This window comes from Osmia bicornis, chromosome 10 (genome assembly GCF_907164935.1).
Source record: "Osmia bicornis bicornis chromosome 10, iOsmBic2.1, whole genome shotgun sequence".
Classification (NCBI taxonomy): domain Eukaryota; kingdom Metazoa; phylum Arthropoda; class Insecta; order Hymenoptera; family Megachilidae; genus Osmia; species Osmia bicornis.
The window spans coordinates 6,496,369-6,518,169 of NC_060225.1; the positions used below are offsets into that span (position 1 = coordinate 6,496,369).

The 21,801-nt window shown below is 34.7% G+C and overlaps 1 protein-coding gene across 1 annotated transcript in view; it reads right to left on the bottom strand.

Annotated features, from left to right (window-relative positions):
* Positions 1-929: 929 nt before the first annotated feature.
* The window catches only part of LOC114871250 (lachesin-like), a 76,360-nt gene continuing 55,488 nt past the window's right edge, over positions 930-21,801 (bottom strand). The window contains exons 6-11 of the mRNA XM_029176924.2: positions 18,762-18,845; positions 14,124-14,247; positions 10,236-10,373; positions 10,000-10,119; positions 7,778-7,945; positions 930-7,045 (exon numbers count right to left, since the gene is read on the bottom strand). Of these exons, the coding sequence (XP_029032757.2) occupies positions 6,747-7,045; positions 7,778-7,945; positions 10,000-10,119; positions 10,236-10,373; positions 14,124-14,247; positions 18,762-18,845 (933 nt within the window). The 3' untranslated portion in view covers positions 930-6,746. The remainder of the gene's footprint in view (positions 7,046-7,777; positions 7,946-9,999; positions 10,120-10,235; positions 10,374-14,123; positions 14,248-18,761; positions 18,846-21,801) is intronic.

Genomic DNA, 21,801 nt, shown 5'->3' on the forward strand with positions numbered 1-21,801 from the left:
AAAATTTTAAGTGCCATATTAAATGTTAAATTATTATAAATAATTTTACTAGTATTCAAAGTGCTAAAAAAAAAAATAATTTAATAAACTGCAAATTATTTATAATAACAAACAGAGATACTGAATTTCTGAACATTTAATTCGTTACATTTTTCATTTTTGCATGTAACACGTATCCTATTATGTGATAATTTATATAAACGATACATTGAGTGTATAACCTTATACAATATAAATCATTCATCGCATTCACAACGTAAATACACTATTTATTTATATAAAATTTCCTGCGAATCGTTTCTTTCGATTACGTAAAATTCGTACGCTGATATTGTCCTTTTTCTTTTTTGTTTTTTTATTTTGTCTTCTTTTATACAGGAGAATTTCAAAGTAGAGACAGAGCGTGAATGGTCAGACATTGAAACCAACGAGCAACGTTACTATGAATTTTGATATGGTACAAGATGTATTCTATTTAATTATTCTTTACAAGCGTCTAACTAGAGAAAAATAAAAATATCTTTTACGTCACTAGCTATCCAGGAAGAGATATGTTCAGGTAGATAAATGTTACAGTCAAACCATGAGCAAAGTTGATAACGCATAGTTACTAGTAAATGGAATAATCCATTTTTATATACACTAGGAATATACATAAAAAATTAAATATCACATTCATATATCGTATGATTATTTTTTTTATTTCCAGTATATTATTTTTTAGAGACAAAAATATTTATATATATGAAAAACAACATTAAGAACATACTATTGTTACATTAGTAATGTTACAAATTATTGAAACAAAATTAAGGTATTAATTTGAATGAATAATTATGAAATAAAAATTGAATTACATAATCAAAATACTCTTTTAACAATCACACATTTTCAAGAAATTGAAAATGGACCATTGACTAGTAACAACAACATACGTTTGCTGATTATAGTAATCATAGTATGCACATTTGAAACTTACGTTTTCGCTATAACACAGATACAAACGCGTAGACGAATCATCGAAAATGACTAAACATTCTTAACTAATTCGTATCGTTCGTGACTGACAGAACAATGAAATTCTCTAAGGAGATGAAGAAGAAAAATTGTTGAAGGAAGAATTTACCTTGATTAATATCGTGTTGAAGTTTCGAAAACTATTTTGCTCCAAAATCAGACCAAGTGCAGGAAATTACTTGGGAAACGTCAGAGAGGTAGATATCGAGCAGGACAGTATTCCAGCAAGTGCTTTGAAAGTCCGTCTATTAGTAAATTGTTAGGGAACTTGCTTAAATAAATAATTGACCATGCTGAGGAATCTTGAGGAATAATCGTTTGCTCTTCGATGCATTCTTGATTAAAATGTTTAACGAGTGTAACGTATAATTCGATGTCTAATTTTCTTTCACTTTTAATAATTGCAACGATTATCAAATATTTATAGTATGAAAGAAATTTAATCAAAATTCGAGATTAAAATATAGATATTAATTGCACAACAAATAATAATTATGCAAAATTTCTTTTGGTAGTGATATTCATAGTCACATAAAGGCGTTCCCTGTTTTTTATTCATACTATGCTAAGGTAAACGTTGAGCTTCAAAACATTACCAACTTTCATAAGAAGCGAAACTTTTTTCTAGTACACTTTTAATAAGAAATACGATAGATTATTTCGCAATTTTTGTATACTGAAACTCCTGTTTCACTTTAAGTTCTTAATACTGGTAAACCTAAAGAACGAAATCTTCGATTCATTGAGAATACAATTTTTTTTCGGTAAGTCCTCTTTTCCATTTTAACATTCCGTTCAATCTGTTAAATGAAAATTAAATTCCACTTTGCTCATCAATGATTAACATAAAATATTGGTGTAACACAAAATACATATTATATTTTAATGGAAATTGAAATAAACAATTGTTGGATTTAATAATTTACAATAAAAATTAAAGCATGTATTTAGCATTTCCATGGAAGCTAATTAAATTTACAATAAAAGTTAATCTTTATTTACTCCAGAATTATAATTATATACAAAATAAGTAAACATTCGAGCACATGTGACCATAATTTTAATTTTAACCATTGTGAGATTGCAATGTCGACGAAACGTCCACAAGACAATGAAAAATCCAACAAAATGAAAATCGAATTCTGAATCATAAATCACTGGCCGAATTGCACAATCAACGGCTCCTCATCCAAAGGTAAACTTCTGTTAGTCACAGTGGTTGGTACGAACAAAAGCGAAACATACACGATTGTTCGAGCAAGTTCCCGTCACGACCCAGTAACCGGAACGTGATCCCGTGAAAGTGATCCAGCCCGATGAAGTCCACGAGCCGTTGACGACGATGATTTTCAGCGAACCGTGAAATCCTCTTGAACGAGGTGAGCTACCTCGAGAGTGCAGCTTCGATGGGCCATATTTCACACGGCCATTATGCGAAGGTGGGAGGGGGTAATAATACCGCACAATTACCGTGGATCTCAAGTTCTCGAAAGAAAGGAAATAAAATCAGCATAAAGCGAGCTACCAAATGGCGCCGGCAGACCTTTAATGAAAGTACCAGCCACCGTTGTGTAAGAAGGAGGAACAGTGCCGGATAGAAGACGCTGAAGGAACAGGAGGGGCTTGGCCCTTAAATTAATTCGCGATGAATTACGTCCGCGCCAGATGTTCGGGCAGTTGTGTTTATTTATGAAGGAACTAAGATCTTCTTCGTCTAGTCCTTAAAACCGGCATTCGACCGAACAAGCTACTACCGATGATCGATTTTGCCTCTTCCTCTTGTTTAGCCTATAGCCTCAGGCTTTTGACAATTCCATTAATAATCCTGACAGAACTCTGTGAGACTGGGTGGATTAAAGTGTAGGATCATTAGAGTGGATTTCGTTTCCCCAAAAACGTGGTCTGGTACCTTGATAATTCTAAAATTTTAACATTCAAAAATTCTAAAATTTCTGAGGGATCTTACCGACCCTCAAAAATTCTAATCACACCCATGTATATGGTAACGAGGAACATTTGAAAAGTTTTGAAAGGAATTTATGTATTTTAATTTCACTGTATTTCAATTAATTTTCACAGCAACAATTATGAAAATTAATCTCTAACCCTTTGTTTCACTCTGCCCTGTCTGCTTTGAACTATTCAATGAATTCATTTAATTACTCAAGGATCAAAAGACTAAACAGAAATCACTGCACAATGGAGAAACTGTTTTCCTTTCTAATTCCACTTCGTCGTCAGTCACGAACGATTCGATTCCCGTAAACCCCGTGGAATCCCCTTGAATCCCGGTACACGTTAACAATACTCAAAGGGAAGAAAACCAGTTGGAAAAAGTAAATCGTTCATCCGATAGAAACAGTCGAGAGTTTGAGAGCCTGTACGCGAGCTCTCGATCAAGAAAGGTTCCATTGATAGCACCAGTCGCGTTTCGTCGTCTTTCACGTCTCGAAGGCGGCCCGAGAAGCTGAAGAGCATTCATTTATTTAGCATTAAATACACAGCAGCGTCGTCGTCCTCGTCGTCGTCTGGACGTCGGCGTAAAGTGTCTGTCGATGTCGTAATCGAACGTTAAACTTGTCGCGGTTTAATCCTCCAATCGCCACGATTCACGACTAACTCTATACAAGTTCCCCCATTTCCCTCATCCGCCTCTTTCGCTGAATCCCTCCTTTCCTTGTTGACACGAACGGATTAAACCGAAACTTTCCGCGTCGATAAATAAACGATCAACGAGAGGGAACACAAGTACGCTATCAACAGTTGGAAATACAAAAATATCGTCGGTACATCTCTCTTTCACGCTCATTCTCCGTACCGTTCGTTTTCCTATTCAACTAAAATCGTCTAGAAAAAACAGGACTCGCTCGTCTACCGTACACGCTCACGATGACCCTTTCTAGTCCTGGGAAACGAAGCTGTTCGTTTACCTCGATCCTAGATAATCGATTGTTCGCCATAAATTTGAGATCCAAAAACCATGGAAAATTTGTGAAAATTGGTGGAAGCAATGTAATAGAATGTGAAATTTTATATTTTAACCCTTTCAATCAGCGCCGGATTAAGAAGGGCTAATGTTATTTAATTTTATTAAAAATAAATTTTAATTTTTAATGGAGGCTCTTAAAGGTTTAATAATCCAGAGTTTCAGAAATCTCAATCCAGCTATTTGAAAAATTAGAATTGCTAATTAATTAACACGTTGAATACCGTGACACAGCAAATGACCTATTGTAGAATTATAAAAAATAATAGGTTTATGTATATTAAACTCTTTGTTGCAGAACAATCAGGAAGATTTTATTGAAATTTTACACTGAAATGGTTCTCGTTCAATTTTTTTTATTGAACCGAAAACAATAACGACCGTTCAATTGATTTATCGTTAATGTATTTAACGTGTTTGAAGGTAGAAGTGCTGCACTGTGTCTTTCAGAAGAGAAATGGTAGCAGTAATTATGAGTACGTAGAAGAAGTGAACTTTGAAGTTTACGTTGCCAATTTACATAAAGGCAAACGTATACTTTTCTGTAAACTTCTACTGTAAATATGCATGGTTAAATTGAAAATTCTACTGTTAATTAAACTAATTATATTGGTAAATATCTATCAAGGAATTGATAATCAATTCTTGAAAAAATGAAAGAAAATGTTGCATCTATTGTTCTGTTAAATGAATTAAGAAATCAGCTCGGATCGCATGGATTGGTAATTAAGGGCGAATCGTGCGCGTGTGGTAGTTGACGTTAAAATCGCTTGGTCCGATCGAAGGAATCCGCTAAAACACCCAGCTTCGCCGTGGTGTCTGTTGCTCGACACATAAAAAAGCTGCCGACAGTCATTAAAAACGCGATACACCTTTACGAGGTTCTAATTATACAGATATCTTAGTTACCCTGACGTGTCAGTATGCACACACATGTACACGTGCAAGCCTGCGTGTGTATGATACATTGATACGTGTACAAACATATGTACATGTACATCACGTGAATTTATTGCCGCTTAAACTGAGAAGAATTACGTACCTGGCTTGCAAATATTCTATATAGGTTCGTTTTTTGTTTAGCTAAATTGCCAGGATCGTATCTCTTATATTTTCTTCGTTTTCTTCCGCTGTCGATACCTATCCCTTCTCGTTCATACGCCTTCTATTTGATATTTTGGATTCTAATGATTTTTGGGGGATCCAGTGTCTTCCAAAATCAAATTTATTTTCACGATTCGCATTGTAAGATTTCGTTGGATATAGAAAGATGGGGGATGAAATTGAAGGGTACGTATGCAGGGTGGTTTCTTCTAAATTATTAAAAATTAAATTCTACGACATTTCTAAATATTAAATTTTCCAATGTCATGTTGTATACAAACTTTATAATAAACTTAATGCATTGGCAATTATTATTTTCAAATTTGGGATAATTATTTTATTTTTTTATTTGCTTAGAAATATAGTGGAGCTAAAAGGTATTTGTGGCTCTCTCCATGGTCCGCCGTCCGATGGTTAATGTATAATGTAAAGAAGCAAAGTGTGGCAATCTTTTAAATCACTCTTAGTAATTCCATTCAAATATTAATCATTTTCATAAATGAATAAAACCGCGATAAATCCTTCACCTAATTTCATCCAGACAAATGAATAGAAAACACCCCCCAAACGTTTCATCGAAACTTTCGTGACATAATCGTATCACGTCGGGCATTTCGAAGCTTAAAAAAGAATTTCATTTTTTTTTTGTTAGCTAACATATGAAACGAAATATCGTTGATCGGTAATGCTGTATCGATACAAACAGAATGTTTGCACACGTCGGGAATGCACCTGTTAATATTTCATCGATCTCTTTCCCGCCAGTGCGAAACAAAGTTTCGACGTCTCGCGAATCGTGTTTTTCATTTTACTCGGAATAACGACCACCGTGATTTATGACTACGGCTACTCATAATAAATAAACATTGCACGTGTTTACGTTTATTTTACGTTTTAAACAATACGAATCGATTCTGCGGCATCGTCAAAGAATTTTAATTCATCAAGTGAAAATGTCTGCGCGATCAATGATGGGTATTCGGATGATTGAAACACGTTAAATAAATGTTTGATGGAAATTTGAAGAAGTGAAGAATTGATTCAAATTTATTATAAATTATCATTCTGGTCACGTAGAAATACGAGGTTTGAGGACCGCCCGTCAAGCAGCAGTCACGTAAAAGCAAAGCGATACATCACCCCATAATAAGAAATATCAGTCCATTTTTCGAACCTTCTTGTTTCTATGAGATGCGTGTTTCACGAAAGTGGAGCAATTTTGGGGGACATCTGTAAGCAGATGGTCGGTGATTTTCAATCCACAGAAATTGTATTCAGAAAGATACAGAATCTGAACAAATTTAAAATTCAATTTAAATCCAGCAAAGACTGAAGGGCGAAAAAATTCCTAATTTCAAATGAAATTTTTTAACAAATTTATTTACATTCCTAAGTTAAATAATTTAATATTTAACTTGAGGAAAATTAAAAATTGCACCCTTGCATACATACCCTTTCATTACCCTCGATATCATTGATATCTTTTTCTCGCTGTCATTATTAACTACATCATTGTAAGAATAAGCCACTCAGGGAAGACGATACTTCGAGAAACAAAGCGCACCACGTATCAATTCTCTCTTCGATCGTTTACAATCTCGAAATAAGAAATTTTCCAAACCTTTCTGGGTCCATTCGTTCACTGGTATCTCTGGCGAGCTATGATCAGCAACAAAACGATGACGAGTAGATTGAAAGCAGAATGACGATCATCAGCTCTGGAACTGGCACCGATCGTTGGTCTTTTCTTACCGATTCTCACGGTCGGTACCGGTGTGGCAACTGATGGATAACCAATGTGCCCATTGATAGTGTTGTCCACCGACAAAGGTTTGTTCTCCATTTTCTCCATTTCCGCCGAACCGTACACGGTTTCATCCTCCTCGTCGTAGAAAGACGGTCTAGCTGCTGGTTGCGTCTTTGCTGGACCCGAAATCTCTGAAATGAAAAAGAGAAAAGAAACAAGAGATATTATACAGAATATAAATCTATCGCTCTTGATGTTTCAATTATTATCGATCAAATTTGAAGACGAAAAATGTCTCGAATACTTTGTCACGAAAGATCAAGCATCGAAAAGTCAATCCATCTCCTCTTTCTTATAATCATCGAAGCTCTCGCGATAAAGGAGAATATACGAACACAGTGTACAGGAAATAAGTAAATCCCGGTGTCGGGGAACAACATTGATTCCCAAGACGTCAGGTTGCCGTAAGAACGATTTACGAAGAGGACATGAACGTGCAAGACCCTTCGGCTGAGAGTGCATCCCGAGTCTATGCTTCCTCCGAAGTGCTTTGATCCGATCGAAGGATTCCCGGGATCGTATGCAAGAAAAAATGAAGATTGACCGAAAGAAAGCAGACTCTCTCTCTCTGATATCGAGGAAAATCCTTGGAGGATTCCACGGCAAAGTGAGGATGCTTGTAAACACGAGCATGTTTACAAGGAGGCTTCTTATTTCTATCAGAAGGCGATCACTTTCTCACCGAACAACGATCTCTAGAGATTTTTCAAAGACTCGTTCATCAATCGCCAATCGATAATAAAATAATCGCGAATTTAAATGGATTTGATGGATTTAACATCAAAATTGCTGGCACAATTAATTTCGACGAAATTTTTGTTAAATTGTCGAGTAAAATGATTTTCAAAATAATGGACGCTCACCGTACAATCGTATGCTGCTCTCCACATCGCCGAGGGAATTTTTCGCCACGCATTTATAAGTACCCACGTCGTATTTTTGCAAATTGCGAATAGTTAGCACCATTCGTACCTCGAACTGGGGTTTCTCGATTGCTTGCACGTCATGCTGCTGGCTGGATATTATCATTGCTGGAAGAGGAAAATTAAATTTCATTTAACGCATAGGACACTTCGAATTTTCCATACGAAATGTTAATTTCTTTTTCTAAGAAAGAAACGATTTATGATGCATGAATTTCTGATTGAATGCTCGAAAATTGTTCGAGTAATTTGAAATTGTAATTCGAGTGCACCATCGAGCAACAAAATATTTCTTATCCGTGCTCGTTATGTTTGGCTTCGATTTAACAAAGGTGCAATTTTCAGGGGAAAGAAAAATTGACGCTGTCGCAACGTTTTTCGATGCGCGGAGAATAAATATAAAATACAAGGGTATACACGATGCCGTCGTTGAATATTGCAAACGAGCCGAGGTATACGGAACGACGTATAAAAGTATGCGAAAATTCACTTCTTAAACGCGCCCCGAGTCTCCTTATTACAGTCTGAAACGTTCTCGTGTACGTACATACGTATGTATGTATATATATATATATATATATATATGTATACACGGAGCAGAGAAAAAGGGGGCACAGGATTTTCCTGTGCGAGGTGAAAATTACATACGAATGCATTGGGACGAAGTGCTTCGCAGAAGTTGCGCTGAAGCGAAGGCATGTCTACTCGTGCAGGCTACAAACTGCTCGGAGAATATATTCGCGAACGGCCGAGAGTAATTCACTCTCGCATTTGTCTGCAACTTTTTTTTCAGCCAACTTCAACGGGGAAATATTAAACCTGTTAAGAAGGGAGGGGTGTTTCTTTCGAACAGAAAGCCACGTGAAATACCAACAATATGATTTATTGGATGTATCAATCAGCGATCCATCATTAATAATTTTTAATTTTCTAATTAATTCTTGGGATCTTTTAATATAGTGGGAGGAATTTGTAACCCTAACGAGAAATCAAAAATTAATAAAATAATAATGGGTTATAAAATAATCTAATCTATGTTTTATACTTTGAACTGTTTGAATAGGTGTTTAACATTGACTAGTAGTTATTCGTCTTTAAAATGGGATAAATTACTGGATGGTATCGATTTTCGAGGCGGATAAACGATTTGAAATTACATTAATCTGAGTGGTGTAATTTCAAACGCAACTCGAGCGTAATTTTTAAATGAATTAGTAGAGGAACAGCGCACAATGTAATTATTCTTGTTTCCATTTAACAGCGAGTGATCAATACAACCGCATATTATCAGATTACATTGAGCATTAATCGTATTTTGATGTATTACATCGACGGTTTTGTAATAATTAGATACCTTATGAGCAGTGGACGCTTTTCATGGTTGTAAGTACGAATATTGAAAATTAATGAAACAGATAGTTTCTGAAAATAGTATTTAAATGTTCAACGTCAAAGTAGAGAAATTGAAAATAATTTTCTTATTCGTTCGCATTGTTAAAAAATAAATTATAACGAATCATTTATGAGAGGAAAAATGAAGGTAAAATTTAAATATTCTGTAATACGATCGGACACTAAATCATGATTTATCTCGGATCATTACAGTATAAAATAAACAGTTTTCGTTTCATTTACGACGATCGAATGAAAATTTCATCCCTGTTAAGCGGATAACAAAGTGCAGGAACAAATGTTTCGAAAACACTCGTTCTTTCTCATTATATCGATCCCAAAAACGTGGAATTTATTTGCGAAACTAAACCACGAAACCAACATTTATTTCTGCAACAACTATATTTTACTGGTCCAACGATACGTAATGCAAATTATTGTTAAGCTGTATATAAATTCGTACACATACCAAAAATTCGAATGGAAAGCAATAATCCTTCAAAATATAAAAAGGAAGAAAATTTCCTATGGAATTCAAGAGAAAATGCTTGGTGGCAAGAAACAAGGTTGCACAAAATTTCCAGTATTTCTACGAAGGAAAATGAAACAAGCCTTAAACAGATTGTATCCCGGCGAAGTGACACGTAAGGGAAAAAAGGGAAAGAAGGGGGTGGCAAGATGTACGATCCGAGGAGTAAAAGCGTACGTGCCAGGATTGTCGAGGAATCACATCAAACTGGAAGGCAAGTGGCCGAGAGGGAGATCCTTACCGTTATCCTTGACCCAATAATTAATCGACTTCGGTGAAGCCTCGACAAAACATTCCAGGACCACGTCTGTACCCAGAGGAGCTCCTACCAGTTGATTAGGTACATGAATTACCGGCACGACTGTGAAACAGAATCCCAGATAGGGGTTTGCAGTCGAACAACAGACGAGTGTTTCCCTTCGTTCGTGTAAAAGGAAATCGATAGATTATTGGCCAAAACTAATCACTATTACTCACAATGAACGTTGATAAAAATACGTTTGCTGACCGTTGGTGGTATACCGTTGCTGGCGATACAGAGATAAACCCCCATCTCGTTTCTCGAGATCTTCGTCATGTTCAATTCTTCGCCTTGGTATTCGCTTACCGAACTCACTGAAACATCATTCAAATTGGTACTTAAATGATTTAAGTACTTTTTATAGCTTAAATTAATCCTCCTGACTTCTAGACCTTCCATAGTATTGGACTTTTTATTGTCTTAACGACAAAGTGGAAAATCTTAAACATACGATGAAAAATTAATAATTTTATTTTTATTAAATTTTGAATGAAGTATAATCCTAATTTAAGCTCAAATTTATTACGAATATTACAAACATGTTATACAATTTTTTGTTAATTTCCCGGATTTAATTTTCATCAAATTTTTTGAAAATATTCTACAGTATAATGTACCATTTTTTCCATACCTTAATTATTTGATTCCTTTTTTTAAGAACCTTTAAATTGGATTCTTTTTTTTTAATTCAGTGAAAAGAAAGAAGTTTAAATGAAGCGTAGAGTACTGTTTAATACTTTCGAAAGTTTTTTAGAACAAAACATTGGAGCTGTCGTGGACCAGGCAAGCTTTAACTTGAATTTTTACGCTCCTTGTAACAATCAGGGCGAAGTGAAGCTTTTAAATAAAGTTTTTTGTGCTTGATAAAATATTTTTTAATTAAATTAGCTTTCACGTGTGCACGTTTCCAGGATGATGCGAATACTTATATGTTTCATTTGCACGAATTATTTTTAATTATAAATGTTTCAACTGTTCTTGAAATTTTAGCATTTGTTCAGGGAAATAATTCGATTATTTTCAATTTGCTTTAATTATTTTGAGATTAATTATAATCTCATGATATATAGAATTATTGATCTATTCTGCAAGGAAATTATAGTGAAAAGCAGTTGAATTGATTAAACTTTATTACCAGTAATAAAATGTATTATCACTTTCTTTAATAAAAGTTGCTGGAAGGATAAAGAAATTTTTATAATCAACTATAAAAATTTTAATATCCATTACGTACAGTTAATTCGGTAATAAAACATTAAATATCCAAGTATTATACACAAATAAAAGTACTAATTTGAAAAATTGAAAGATTCAGAGACCACTGTGGAGTAGAAATTATTTTTTGAAGAAGTAGAATTCAAAAATTTTTTTAAATTATCCAGCTTAAGACCATTATGTTTAAATAGATTCACAGAGAGTGCTGACAAGAAAAATTGGACAAGATAAAGCGTGGTCTTTTAATGCAATTTGTTACACCTGTTCGTTCTCTCTGCAGGGAATATTGCAGATGAAACGCGCAAACTATCCCCATGTGCTCTTCTTACTGTACATTGCTGGAAACTTGTGAACACATTGATTTTCCAAAATTTCTAAATACGAACGTCGCCCGCAGACTCATAATTTCTTAATTCAATTATACATCGGAACGCAAAATTACACGTCTTTCAAAGGTAAACCGCGTTCTTGAAGTTTCATTAACAAAGCAAGCAGTAATTTCTATTAACAATCTCGTTGTTACGTAGAAATTTTCTTTATTAAAATATACGGGTGTACATGGCTCTTTCAATCTAATTTGTCGTTTGCCAAAAGAATTAATTACGAGAACAGCGTTATGTACGCCTTATTGTTCGAACAAGCGTCGTCGTTTTACTGCACTAATTTATTTGCTAACATAAAGCAGTGACTTGCGAAAGGGAATTTAATTATCAGTGTTCATAATAAAGTAGAATACCTCGAAATATAAATTATGCTTTATCCAATATCGTAGCTGCGTACCCTTTCTTTTCGAACACCGTAGAAAGTCGAAACAATATGCAGAAATTTATTATATTCTCGTGAGATTATTACAAAAGGTCGAATGCAGATATTTCATTTTATATCTACCTTTCATGCTTTTTATTTAGTAGGAACAATCAACGTTTTTGAACCACTTGCATATAAATTTACCAGAAAACTACTGCCTTAAAAAGCAAACTTCCGTAAATCCGTCGAACTGCTTCCTAGCAGCGTGCCAACAGAAATCGCTAATTAATGAGTTTGTAAATCATAAATCATCGAGTTTCGCTTAACTTCCCAGCGAGGCTGTGTTGCGTTACAGATTCGGAAAGCAATACTGGTAATTATAAAAGTGCGGCTACCCAACGATTTCTCCATGAACCGACGTTCTTGGAAAACAATATTATTTAAACACCACCAGTTTTTTAATTAGTAAATGAAAAATCAAATTACTAAAAGAGGCAAATTTCTATTTTAAATAGAATATAGATGATTAAAAATCAGATATTTTATTGCTATTGTTAACTCTGATGAAGAATCACTAATTTCGTATTGAGAATTTTGATGAACCATTTATGCAGTTAATTTTAGCATATTTTGAGCTTTAAATTGATATGTCACAAGTGCTATTTTAGGATACCTTTATGTCATGAAATAATCTTAGACTTTTCACATTTCGAAATTGGACATTGTCCGTTGCGATCCACAACCAGTCATCCTGAATTGAGAATATCAACAGGAGGTTTATATAGTTATTTTCTTCAAGCTTTAAGCTTTAATTCGATGTGCCATAAGTGCCATTTTCTTATACTTTTATCTCATCAAATTTAATATGCAGCATTTGCGAAACAGCAGAAAACACTCGTATACATTTTATCGAGAAAATTTCCCGTACCAACGAGCCGTGTACCATGGTAAATGGAAATCTTAGGGCAATTAAGGTGCAGCTCTCGTAGGCAGGTTCGCAACTTTTCACCCCCACCCCCTCCTCGCGATATCCAATAATTATCGCCATTGTAGGCCAACAATAAGCTATCCCCTTGGCGCGTAGCTACGGTCGCTGCACTTAGCACGTGTTGCAAGGGTTGCAGTGCACACACAGAGAGCGAGAGAGGTGTCGCGACGTCGACGTCGCACCGAAATTTACCCGCTATTAGTAACACCATGCTGAAGCGAATACTAAATACGTCGTTTAGTCTGAAACAGCGACGTGCAAGGGTAACTCTGGCACGGTACGTTTCTGTCCATCAGGTATTCCACAATTTCAACGAACGCTATCCACCGATCGTTTTCAACGACCGGAGACGAGACACGACGTCCAACGATTTCGTTTTACAACGTGTGAATGCACGGACGTCGCGACGAAAAGCGTCGGTAGTTAAGCGACATTTGAAGAGCGTAATGGAGTTGCACGAATGGTGATATTGTTAAAGAACGAACTACATCCAGCTTTTTTTTCTTTTTACTAGCGAACGTTGAACGACGTTTGATTTCGTGTATAGACGTTTACCCAGCTGTGTTTGCGTTTAGTTTTAATTTAGATCAGTTTATTCTTCTTCTTCTTCTTCTGTTACAATTTTCGTTTCATTATAAAAGATGACAATTTTTTGAATCTTTTTATTTAGCAGAGGTGGTGTAAAATCCTGTGAGATAGAATTGTAATTTTATTTCTAAAAAGGGAGGAAATATCATTTTCTTCTGTATCCTTTAAATTAGGATACACTAATGGGTATTACAAATATTACAGAAGCATCTTCCGGAAACAGTGTACGCGTTCTAATCGTAAATATTCGCAGTATTCCGAAAAACGGGTGCAAAACGTGACCCGTAAAAAACACGGGAGTTTTATCGATTCTCTACGAGGTTTCACAAAAGTGTTACTTAACAATCTTGAGAAAGTTACGTCTCGCTTGGGGCGGTTCGCGAGTTTGTCTGCGGTTTCGCGAGGGTGAAATAAGGAAATTAAAACACCGGGTGAATCCAGGCGTCTACGTTCGAGGAAAACATAATTGTATATTCCGGGTTACATCGACGGAACGGAGTTGAGTATCATCTATATTAAATCTTACCAGGAGACTTCTGGTTCAAGGCGTTCCCTGCAAATGGCTTCCGAATTATAATGTCCTTCCCGTCTTCTCTGCGCCACAACACGCGGGGCGGTGGTACGCCTCTTGCACGGCACGTTAACTTCACCTGTACGTGTTATGAAACCAGAATTATACAGAGAATCGAAAGTTCGTTATTTGCCGGGTCACGTATAAATATGTTTGGAAAAATTACACCCATGAACCGTGGGTGAAACGTATTCAGAATGGAACTGGGTTTCACATACCTTCGGATTATATCGTTCGTTGGAAATGGTAGTTTGATTTTGAAAAGGATGAAAAAGGAACATTTAATGCTTGTTATTTATAAGTTATATTAGTTCATTGAGTCTTATAACAAATAGTAAATTTTAAACTGCGAGTATTAACCCTTTGTCGCCTGATTTGTTTGAATTATGTCAGAGATACAGCATTAAACTATAGAAAATATTTTTTATTTCAGAAATTTATTTGAGAGAAAATTGCATAATACTGAAATTTCAACATTATAATTACAAAAATTTACAGAATTCGAAAACTTCATATGTGCAATGCATGTGCAGTATAATGCAACAAAGGGTTAATCCAACAATGGTGGGCAATATTATTTAAAAAATAGAGTAATATTACTTAAAATATAGTAATTTAATTTAACTATTCTTCGTTTCAAAAAATGTGGAACTGCACTTTTATGATGCATCGATGCACAAAAGTGCATCAACTGAAATATACATCTTTCAACACCATTCAGTTTTGCCCTATGATATTTTTAAAAAATTTTTAAGTGTTTGAAAGGTACAGCTTGACCTAGTTGCACCGAATACCCTGTATATCAAAACTAGGTGCAGTTTCAATAATGTATAAACAGTGAAAGGTGAACAATATAAATAGCTGGTGCAAGAATAACACAAAGGTTGAAGTGCACTGTTAAAAAGTTCACACCATTTATACAAGTTTATATAATTTATTTCATGAAAAATTAACTGTCTTAAAAGTTCAGATTATACAAGAAAGATAAGTAATATTATAATATAATCCGATCAGATTATGTCAAATTAATGTAATAATTCGAATCTTGCAACATAAGCTGGGATATGTCATGTAATCTCAAAATGCTGACCAGAATATTCAGCATTTCACTAACCGATTCTCATAAATCAACATTATTGCTGAAGCGTGATGATGAACGACACTACCCTTTCATCATAAACTAATATAATGAATAGTAAAAATTACAAAACAAATGAGAAAATTAATTATAGTGCACGAATAATTGTAAGATTTCTAAGTCTATCAGAATCAAAATATTAACAACAGTATTGCAAATGATAGAACAAATAATTAAAAGAAAACAACAAATGAAGAATAGAGTTATTTAATATATATAAATAATTTCAAAAATTCTACATTAACCGGAATTGAAATAATTACTGATAATTAAAAAAAACAATATTGCAATTATTCACAGCAAATACATGAATAATTAAAAGATTTTACATCAATCAGAATGAAAATAATTATTGAAAATTATTAACAATAATATTACAAATGGTACAATAAATAATAAATAATATTCATATTTGTTGTGAATAATACAAATTAATGAAACTTTTATTACATTTGTACAAAAGAAACACATTTTTCATTCCATAAGGCTGTACACCAAACAGGTGTGTACATTCTTCGAGAGATTAACGAACCTTCGCTCGGGAATTATCAACAGACCTCGATTTTGTAAACAACATTCAAACTCGGCTTCTACTTTCATTACACGCGCGAATAATGACAACAGAGCGAGCGTTCGTTCCGAACGCTACGACATTGAATTAATCCAGTATCTCAGGAACAGTCGTGTTCGGTGCTTCAGCAAATGAGCCTCGTACCGCTCGGTTTTCCGCGTAAAGGATATTCGAGTGTTGAAGTGTATGCAGTGAGAAAACGTGGCAATGGAAAGAAGGACTCTAGAGACCCGAGAAGCTGCCATCAGAGTACTTCGACAATTCTCTGCTGCACGGTGAGTGACAAACGTACTGTTTTATACATCCACCTATGAATATGTTTATTCTGCGAGTTCGAAGTATAATAGAACCAAGAAGCTTGAAAATACAAAGTCTCCAATAAAATGGTAGCTTAAGAATTATTTAACGAACAAATAATAATTACTTTATTATCGTTCGAAAATCGAAATTCTTTCTAAATCTCTAACTCTAATATCATAAAATAACGTTTCTCGTACAATTTTACTTTCTTTTTTTCTACGAGAATAAAAGAGTTGAGGGTTCGAATAATCGTGGCTCTCCTCTAATTTAATTCTGTCGTTCGATCGAACAAGATAAAGTTCCCTCTATTGACTTAAAGAATATCGAGGGTACGCTTGATCAAATCGTAATCAATTTACCATTAAACAACAGTAGATACTCAATCCTTCGGTGTGACGCGACAACAAAAACCGTCCCATAAAATGCCGGTATTGGATCGATGAAAACAACATCGGGAATCCGGAATATAATCGACTAAGAATTTCCGTCGATGAGTTCTCTTCGAATGGCTTTAAAAGGAAAAACCTTCGACATTTTACGTCGATAGCCACAGGATTTTATCGTTATTTTTATCGAGAGTAAAGGGGGAGAGAAAGAGAGAGAGAGAAAAAAAAAATGAAACATTCGTCGAACAGATTTTCCTAGCAAGCGATGCGAAACGTTGCTTTTCCTCGATCTCGTCGTTTCGCGGGATCTCCACGAACGAGCTTATCAATTTTAAATTAAGGACACAGATAGGTTCCAGAGAGTGGATATCCGAAATGCGAGATGACACGGGAAAACGAGTTTCAAAGTTTTAGCCCCGGCTCGCATTGAAATTCAGATAAAGTATAAAACGTATCGTGGCCGGGGTAGGAAAAGGAGAATCTAAACGGGCAACGAGATTTTTATAAACACCACGGCCAACCTGTACGCTACGTGCCATTAATAACAATATTTATCGTTCGAATGAAAAAATATCGTTGCTACCTTTTGTACGGTAGGACGGTGGAACATTGGATTCGCGAGGATTGAAATTGAAACTTTCATTTTTAATAAGACTAACTCGGAACGAACTGTGAACGTCACGTTGACGAAATATTGGACTAATATTTTTTTTAGTCCATGTATCGGTTATTTTTTTCTTTTTCTGAAATTACGCAAAGGTTTCTATCGTTCAAGTATAAATGATTATATTATGGTAATGTTAAATTGTAGAAAGGTTCTTTTATTTCGTTTGAGAATTTTTAAATAATATTTAAAAACTATATTTAACTATAGAACTGTTGCAAATGATTTTACAATCAATGGCTCTAAAAAGAACCAGATTTATCTTTTCAGTGAATACTAACAAAATAGCTTAATTAAAAATGTTCCATTATGTAAAATTAATTGCCTTAAACACGATAGAAGCTTTTGCATTCCATAAATTGCTAATTTCATAAATTAGCTGTTGTAATTCTATTCTGTTTCTGTAATTGAAACAATAAATGGGAACTGTATTTCTCTTTTATTACGTTTTCTTGAAAATACAGTGAAGTGATGTAAAATTATAAGTGATATTATCAAAAAAGAGTATAAAATTTCATAAAGTAACTGTGTTAAAACTACAGAGAAATTTTTCAATTTTTTCATAATTGAATAATAAACTTCGTTTCTATGATACTTTTTTCATAAATGAAATATCACCACTGACTGATGAATTCATTACACCTTTTCATAAAGTTTCATCAATTATTTTCATAATTCTTCGAATCTAACGCTTTTTCATTCTCAAATTTATGGGAACTCCGCAAATTTTCGACGATTCATTCTCCGCTAACTAGGTAACCAATTTTAAAGTTCAGACAAGTTCTCTTACATGCTTATTACATGAACTTTCATTCTTGCTACGCGCATATATTACTTTGAACAACGTCTTTCGAATTTCGTTTCTAAGATTTTGACCTGTAAGTAAAAATCTTGACTGTAGAGTTTCGTATGGCGATTGAAGGAAACACGGTACAAAGGATTCTTAAAAGTATTCTGTAATATGTTGCTTGCATTCCAAGTCTGATAAGAAAAGCAGGAAAAGGAAAATATTTACACATTATGTTAGACGTTTCGAAAACGACGGTACTGTGATACGTACACGAGCAACAGGTTATTGAGACGTTTTAGCAATATTCCTTGGATTTTCTCTTTCATAGCATTACAGTTCAAATCTACGCAGATTTTGACTTGATTTAACTCCTGTTTCTATATTTGACATAAATGTCAATACCTTTTTCATTGATTTATATTTTCAATCGTATGACACATATGCAAACTGAAGATTTAGGAATCATTTAAATAAAAATAGATGTATGTTAAATAAAATAAAATTCTTGTTAATTTAAGTTTAAAAAAAAGAGGTTTGGCTCCTATAAATAAATAATTTTGCATTACAATTCATTCTTTAATTAATTTTTACTAAATAATTAATCCTCAGTGAAGAGAAAAGATAATTAATATAGAATGTAGTTTAATTCATTATTAAGATTCGTAGTATTATTTTTAATCGTAGTTGAAATTTGAATAACCAAAATTTTCAATTATAATTAATTAAAAATGAAATATTAATTACCTGTCCTCCTTCGCGTACTATAATATCACTTGACGTCTCTTCAGAAATAAAATCTGGTGGCACAACAATGGACAACATGCCTGTCTGAAAAATAAAAATAAAAATAATATACGTTATTTCTCATATAATTCCGCGTTCCTTCGAAAAATTTACGCGAACGAAAAGTTTTCCAGTTCAGTAATGTTTCTCGATGGAAAGCCAGGATAGAATTACAGCAAGGGGTTGCGCCTTACGTTCTGCAGAACAGTATTTCAACAGGCGTGCCAAAACTCGTCCCGTACGAGATATATTTTCCGCTACGCACCGGAACCAGCCAGAATTTAATGTTAATGATACGCTTAACGGCTGCACAATGCATCAAGTAAATTTCCTTTCTTACCGAATCTCTAAATTACGTCCGTACACATTACTCTATTCACGAGCAGGACTGAATAACGTAAGAGCCCCTAAATCCTCGCTGTATTTCGTTCCCTTAACCCCACTGCAGGCTAGAGTGGAGTAACATACTGTGGGGTTGTTAAAGGTGGCGATGAGCGGTTGTGGATTTTCCTTAATTAACTACAAACATTTGACCCCAGTATTGTTAAACATTGTGGAATTTTCTAAAAATTTACCATTGGTTTTTCATTAATTATTGTTATTAAAATTTCAAGAGGATGTAGATGTAAAATTGGAGAATTGAAGGTGGTTCGAAATATTCCTTTTTTTTTTTCATGGTGGAACAGCTTCATTAGAAAATCGCACGATTTCGTATTCAGATTCGAGGTTCCAGCAGTAGACTTTCAATGAAGGGTAATCTGATTTTAAAAAAGAAGCACATTTGGTTCTTTCTTGATTTATATACTTGAGGTACGTTGATTGATTTTGAAAAGGTTTGATCAGATTCTGTAAAATTGATTGGTTGAAATTCTTCCTGCAGAATACTAGATCTCCAAATTATTCCATTATTAATAAACTGATTTAATTTTATTTTGCCAGAAAATTTAAGGTCAGTTTAAACAATCAGTCTATTAATAATAGAATCATTACAGATAATCTGATTCACATAAAAGCCTATTTTATGATGAATAAAAATAAAGTTTGAAATATGATTCAGTTGGATACAATTCAATTCCTTGACAATAGAAGTCATTCAGTGTCTAACGTTTCGAGTTTATCTTTCAATTAAATGGAACAGTAGGAACCCGTGCATAACGAGACGGGGAATCGTTGCCAGGAAGCCGAAAGAAATTGCCGCAACTCCGCAAGCACGGAGCCGAGGTAACGATCGGCAAGTTCTAAACAACGCGTTTAACAATCCCGACGAGTCGCATCGTGTTCTCTGCTCGAGATCTTAGAAGACAAGCGGGGGTGGAAGGAACGCTTATCAGCAAACAAGCTGCCATTATTTAGTGTACCGTCATAATTCCCGGCGTAGAAACGTTGAAGGATCCCGCGAACCGAGTTTCCCAGTCTGTGTCAGGATTCTTCCAGTCGGTCATACGTCAAACCACGTAACGTCGGAAGGACTTGGGCGAACCTTAATATCTTTCCACTCCACTTACGGGTTTGGCTTTAAGGCAGTCAGCTTAAACATTCGGCAGAAGGTGGAGGCACCTGCACGAAGCTTGCGCTCGTAATTACGAGGATGTAATCTACGCTACGACGAAACTTCAATCGTTATAACCGAGTTGTCTGGCAAGTCACCGAACTGCTTAAAACAGTCACGACGAATACGTCGTGGAACGGTAACGTGTCTGTCTATGTTCTCTGTCTTGCGTCTTTACGTCCCGCCTCGTCCTTTATCCTTTCTCGTGTGACAGTTCGGTGACAGATAGACACGTGCCCGAACACGTAAACTTGCCGGTGTCACGGGTGAATTATGAAACCCCCGGCTCCATTCCATAAATTAATTATTGCCTACTTGGGAACGATTCTATCAGGGGAGGATGTTTGATAAATATCCGCGTTAATCGGACCGTTGCCTGATCGATCGATTTGTTTAGGCACCAGCTCCAAAACACCTGTCTTGTTACAGATTTTTTTAACCCTTTCATCTGAGAACGACGTGGACATGCGTCGGTGGAAATTGGATATTAATGGCGGGAAGGGTTAATTAGAATTTTGTTGAAATCGTAGTCCTCTTGATATTTCTGGATCATTCGGAGAACATTTGGTGGCTCATTTCACGGTTGATTGTAATTTTTGTTATTTTATTTCTTCGATCTTTAGGTATACCCCTCACACAAGTTTATATTCCAGTGTACAAGTATTTGTTGTTCATTTTTAATTGTACATCTTAGAAAATTATTAGAAGCATTATATTATCGTATCAATTTCTGATCCTATTTGATATGGTTATCCTATCAGTCTCTAGGAAAAAAAAGGTAATAAGGTCTCGAGGATAATTTTGATCGACGTTGTTGAAAATACTTTAATCTAGACTTAGGGAGAATTTTTTAAACTCGTTCTGAGAAAGATGACATTGCTGAAAAGGAGCACGGTTTAACCACTTTCAAAGAAAAATTCATTAAATGCCTTTGGAGAAATTAAAATTACGAATGAAAATGTGTAACAATTTTTGTTAAATTACAAAAGCTAGTTCAAAGTGAAAGTTTAAATTCAAAATGATGTCTTGACAATTTTCATATGCTTTATCACAGATACTAATTTTCACTCGAGTAATAATATTAATAAAAATAAAGGCCTGAAATAGCAATGATAAAATAGAAAATTTTAATATTATAATTTCATGGTCGAAATAGCGAACTGTTTCAGAGATTTAAAAGAATCGCGTTTGAAATAAGCATTCCCTAACAACCTTTACAATATTTATATGCAGTTCACGACTGAATATATTTCGTACAAGGGGAACTGTAAAAAGTAGCAGAGAAGAAGCACGACATCCGTCGAGACAGTACGGAAACTAGAAGGAAATACAATTAGTGGGAACCAGACTATTCGGAGATTTCCTATTATTTTATCATCTTCTTTACTTTCTTCAGGATTTTGTCTGGGAACGCTTTCTCTCGATTTTTCAAAGCATTTCCTCTCAGCATTA